The 3,274-nt window shown below is 43.6% G+C and overlaps 1 protein-coding gene across 1 annotated transcript; it reads right to left on the bottom strand.

Annotated features, from left to right (window-relative positions):
• Positions 1-263: 263 nt before the first annotated feature.
• On the bottom strand, positions 264-3,250 carry LOC123256483 (tryptase-like; the record flags this gene model as incomplete). The annotated part of the gene is made up of 4 exons (XM_044685084.1): positions 3,245-3,250; positions 3,018-3,078; positions 1,017-1,179; positions 264-529 (listed from the first exon to the last, which is right to left on the bottom strand). Coding segments are annotated over exons 1-4 (493 nt in total), but the record flags the coding sequence as incomplete, so codon positions are not given.
• Positions 3,251-3,274: the final 24 nt, after the last annotated feature.

Here is a 3,274-nt window from a genome sequence, read left to right as displayed (position 1 = left end):
GTGTCTCTGCCAGGCAGGCTGAGCACCCAGTCAGAGGGGGCTGGGATAGAACATTGATTCAAGATATCACAGCCACGTGAGACCAAGGACCAAGAACTTCGAAAAGAAAAAGAAATGTGTAGGTAAAGAAAGCAGGTAAATGGTCTGCCTTTTGATTTTCTACTTCCTCTTCCCAAACTGTGGAATTCCCAGCTCTGCTCCTGAAGCCTTCCTGTCCCTGGGGAAATCCAAGAGGCCCACAGGATGCAGTGCCCATTGCTCACCTCCTGATTGGATATTCCCCCAACCAGTCACCCAGCACTCCATGTCTGCGGTGAAGTTCTGTGAGGCAGGAGGAAGGTCAATGAAGTCAACATATTTGGATCTCCGCACTGGGGTTTTCAGCTTCAGCAGGGCAATATCTGCACCATGACTTGTATCAACGTAGTTTGGATGGACAATGATCTTGTCCACTCCCAGAAGCTTGTCCTCATAGAACAGATGCTGCTCTCTCAGGTTTATCCTATAATCTGAGGGCTCCTGTTGTGATCTGAGAAAGATGGAAGTAGTGTTCTTTGGAGGCAGCTGAGTCTAGGAAGTCTTGGGATGCTCTGCTAAATAGAATTTCCTCAGGCCTCCACATCTCACCGCCCCGGATCTGGGGATGCATCTGCCCTGGGCCTCCCAGATTCACCCATAACCACAATGCGATGAAAATTCTCCCACTTAATGCCTCTTTCTCTTGGACTTCCCACTTAATAATAGTAATCGTGTCATTAATCTTTGTGGTTCCTTATGCCCAAGATAAGTTTGGGCATTCACTAGCCAAGTGAAAAAGGCAAGGCAAGGACTATGATCTCATTTTGTAGAAGAGAAATCCAAAAGCCACAAAGGAAAGCACCTGGTCTGACCAAATCACAAATTAGTGACAGTACAGGCTCAAGACTTGCTTCCAGTCTCAGGCTTCTGCCCACTTCCACATGCCCCACCCTTACGGATCATTCATGCCCACCAGCTGAGGAGAGATGGGGACTCACGTCTCAACGCAGTGGGCAGCAGTCAAGACCCACTGGGGTCTGATGAGGGAACCACCACAGATGTGCTTCCAGTAGGATCTCTCATATTCTCTCAGACTGACTTGCCATGGAAACTCCCCAACTTTGGTCTCTTTACCTCCAACAATGCCAACCTGGTCCCTGTCTGGATAGAGAAGCAGGTGACTGCAAAAAGGCATCCACCTATGACGCTAGGCATGCAGACCTTGCAGACCTTCGGTAACCATTTCCAGTCCCCAAGTTTCTTCGCCATGGTCTGGTTCTCAACTGAAAGATCACCCTTCTTATAACAGTACTGATCACAGGAACAAGGCTAATGATGTCTTTTGTATAAGAAATTCTCTCCCAAAGCAACTCAGCATCTTCTCTGCAATAGAGTTGCCTACATATCTGAGTGGTTGAGTGACTTGTCCAGAGCTATTCAACCAATATGTGGCTGAGACAAGACTTGAGGCTAGGTCTTCCTGGCCCTGGGGCCAACTCTCTAACCATAAAGCCACGGCTCTCACCATAATCATCATCAACATCAGAATAATAATGTTGTGCATAGATAAAACATGCAAATATTTTCTTATAATCTCCAAACCATGAGGAATGAAGTCTTCTAAATACAGAGACCTACCAGGAAAAAAAAATTAAAACCCTGTAAAAACACAATAAACTATACATGAATTGTGCCATCCTCGGAAGAATTTAAATTCCTGCCTTCATATCCTGTCTGCTGGTATTATCACTAACCTACTTTTCACCAGTCTACAGAAGGTTAACTTATATACCATTACTCTCATTCAAATACAAAAATCATTTTATCCATGTCACAATAGAGCCCAGAATATTAAACATAATAATAATCATAATTAATATTAGATTGCATGTATACAGTTATTTGAAGGTTTTTATTAAATCCTACCTTCCATCTTGGAATAAATACTGTGTATTAGGTACAAAGCCAAAGAGTGGTAAGAGCTAAACAATGGGGGTTAAGTGACTTGCACAGGGTCACACAGCTAGGAATTACCTGAAGTCAGATTTGAATCTAGGACTTCTAGACCTGACTCTCAATCCACTGAACCACCCAGCTAACATCCATTTACTGAAAGTGAACAAAACACTGTACACATATTATCTCATTTTATCTTCACAATAGCCTTGTGAGCTAAGTACTATCATTATTCCCATTTTATAGATGAGAAAACGGAGATGGGCAGTAAATCATCCAGTCATACTTCCAGGAAGCAACAGGATACAGGCTTGTATATGAATATCATCAAAAAGAGATGATAAGAATGTGACAAAAGCAATGATATTCATAATGGCTGAAATTTCAAGAATCCTTAAAGATCTATAAAAATGTATATGCATTGTATGTACCTGTACATATAGAGAGTCTCATTTTCACTTTCTGGATCAAAGTATATTACTTATGAAGTATATCACCTCATGGTGGGTAAAGTGAATAGAGTACCGGGTCTGAAATCATGAACATTCATACATATAAGTTCAAATTTCAACTCAGACACTTACTTACAAGCTAGGTGACCCTTGGCAAGTCACTTCACCTTGTTTGACTCTCTTCCTAATCTGTAAAATGAGCTAGAGAAGAATAGCAAACTACTCCAATATTTTTGTTGAGAAAATCTCAAATGGGATCACAAAGAGTCTGACACACCTGAAAAACAACAAATACTACCACATTGCCTGATAACAACCCTCTCATAGGTGCTATAGGCCATATCTTCCCCATGATCACCATCTTTCTAGAAGAGAAGATCACCATTCTTATTATACTAGGCTGTCACCCAAATAGAGAGATTTCTTACCCACCAAGAACAACCTCTGTCTATGCCAGGGACAGCCCAGGGAAGCGTTGGACAATTCTCCCCTGACTACCAGGGGACATTCCCATTGGGAGCCCCACAGGGCTATATACTAGAGAGAAGAACCCCAGAGTGCAGGAAAGGGCTGGAAGGGGTCATAACTCACCTTGAGCCACAGGGACTGAGTTCCCCAGGAGGGGAAGAGTCAGGAACAGCAGGCAAAACATCTAGAGGGAGAGAGAAGAGGAGACTGAAGTCAGTAGACTAGAAGCCAGGGGACCAGGGATGAGGAGAGAGGGGACATCTTCAGGCAAACATCTCTACTATGGAGGACTAAGGCTTGGGGCCCCAGCACCTGGCTGCCAAGGTCTAAGGTGGAGGTAGGAGCTTTACCATGATCAGGTTCTCCAGCTCTGTCATCCC

Source organism: Gracilinanus agilis, unplaced genomic scaffold (assembly GCF_016433145.1).
Source record: "Gracilinanus agilis isolate LMUSP501 unplaced genomic scaffold, AgileGrace unplaced_scaffold59498, whole genome shotgun sequence".
Taxonomy (NCBI): domain Eukaryota; kingdom Metazoa; phylum Chordata; class Mammalia; order Didelphimorphia; family Didelphidae; genus Gracilinanus; species Gracilinanus agilis.
This window is presented reverse-complemented; position numbering and strand designations above follow the sequence as displayed.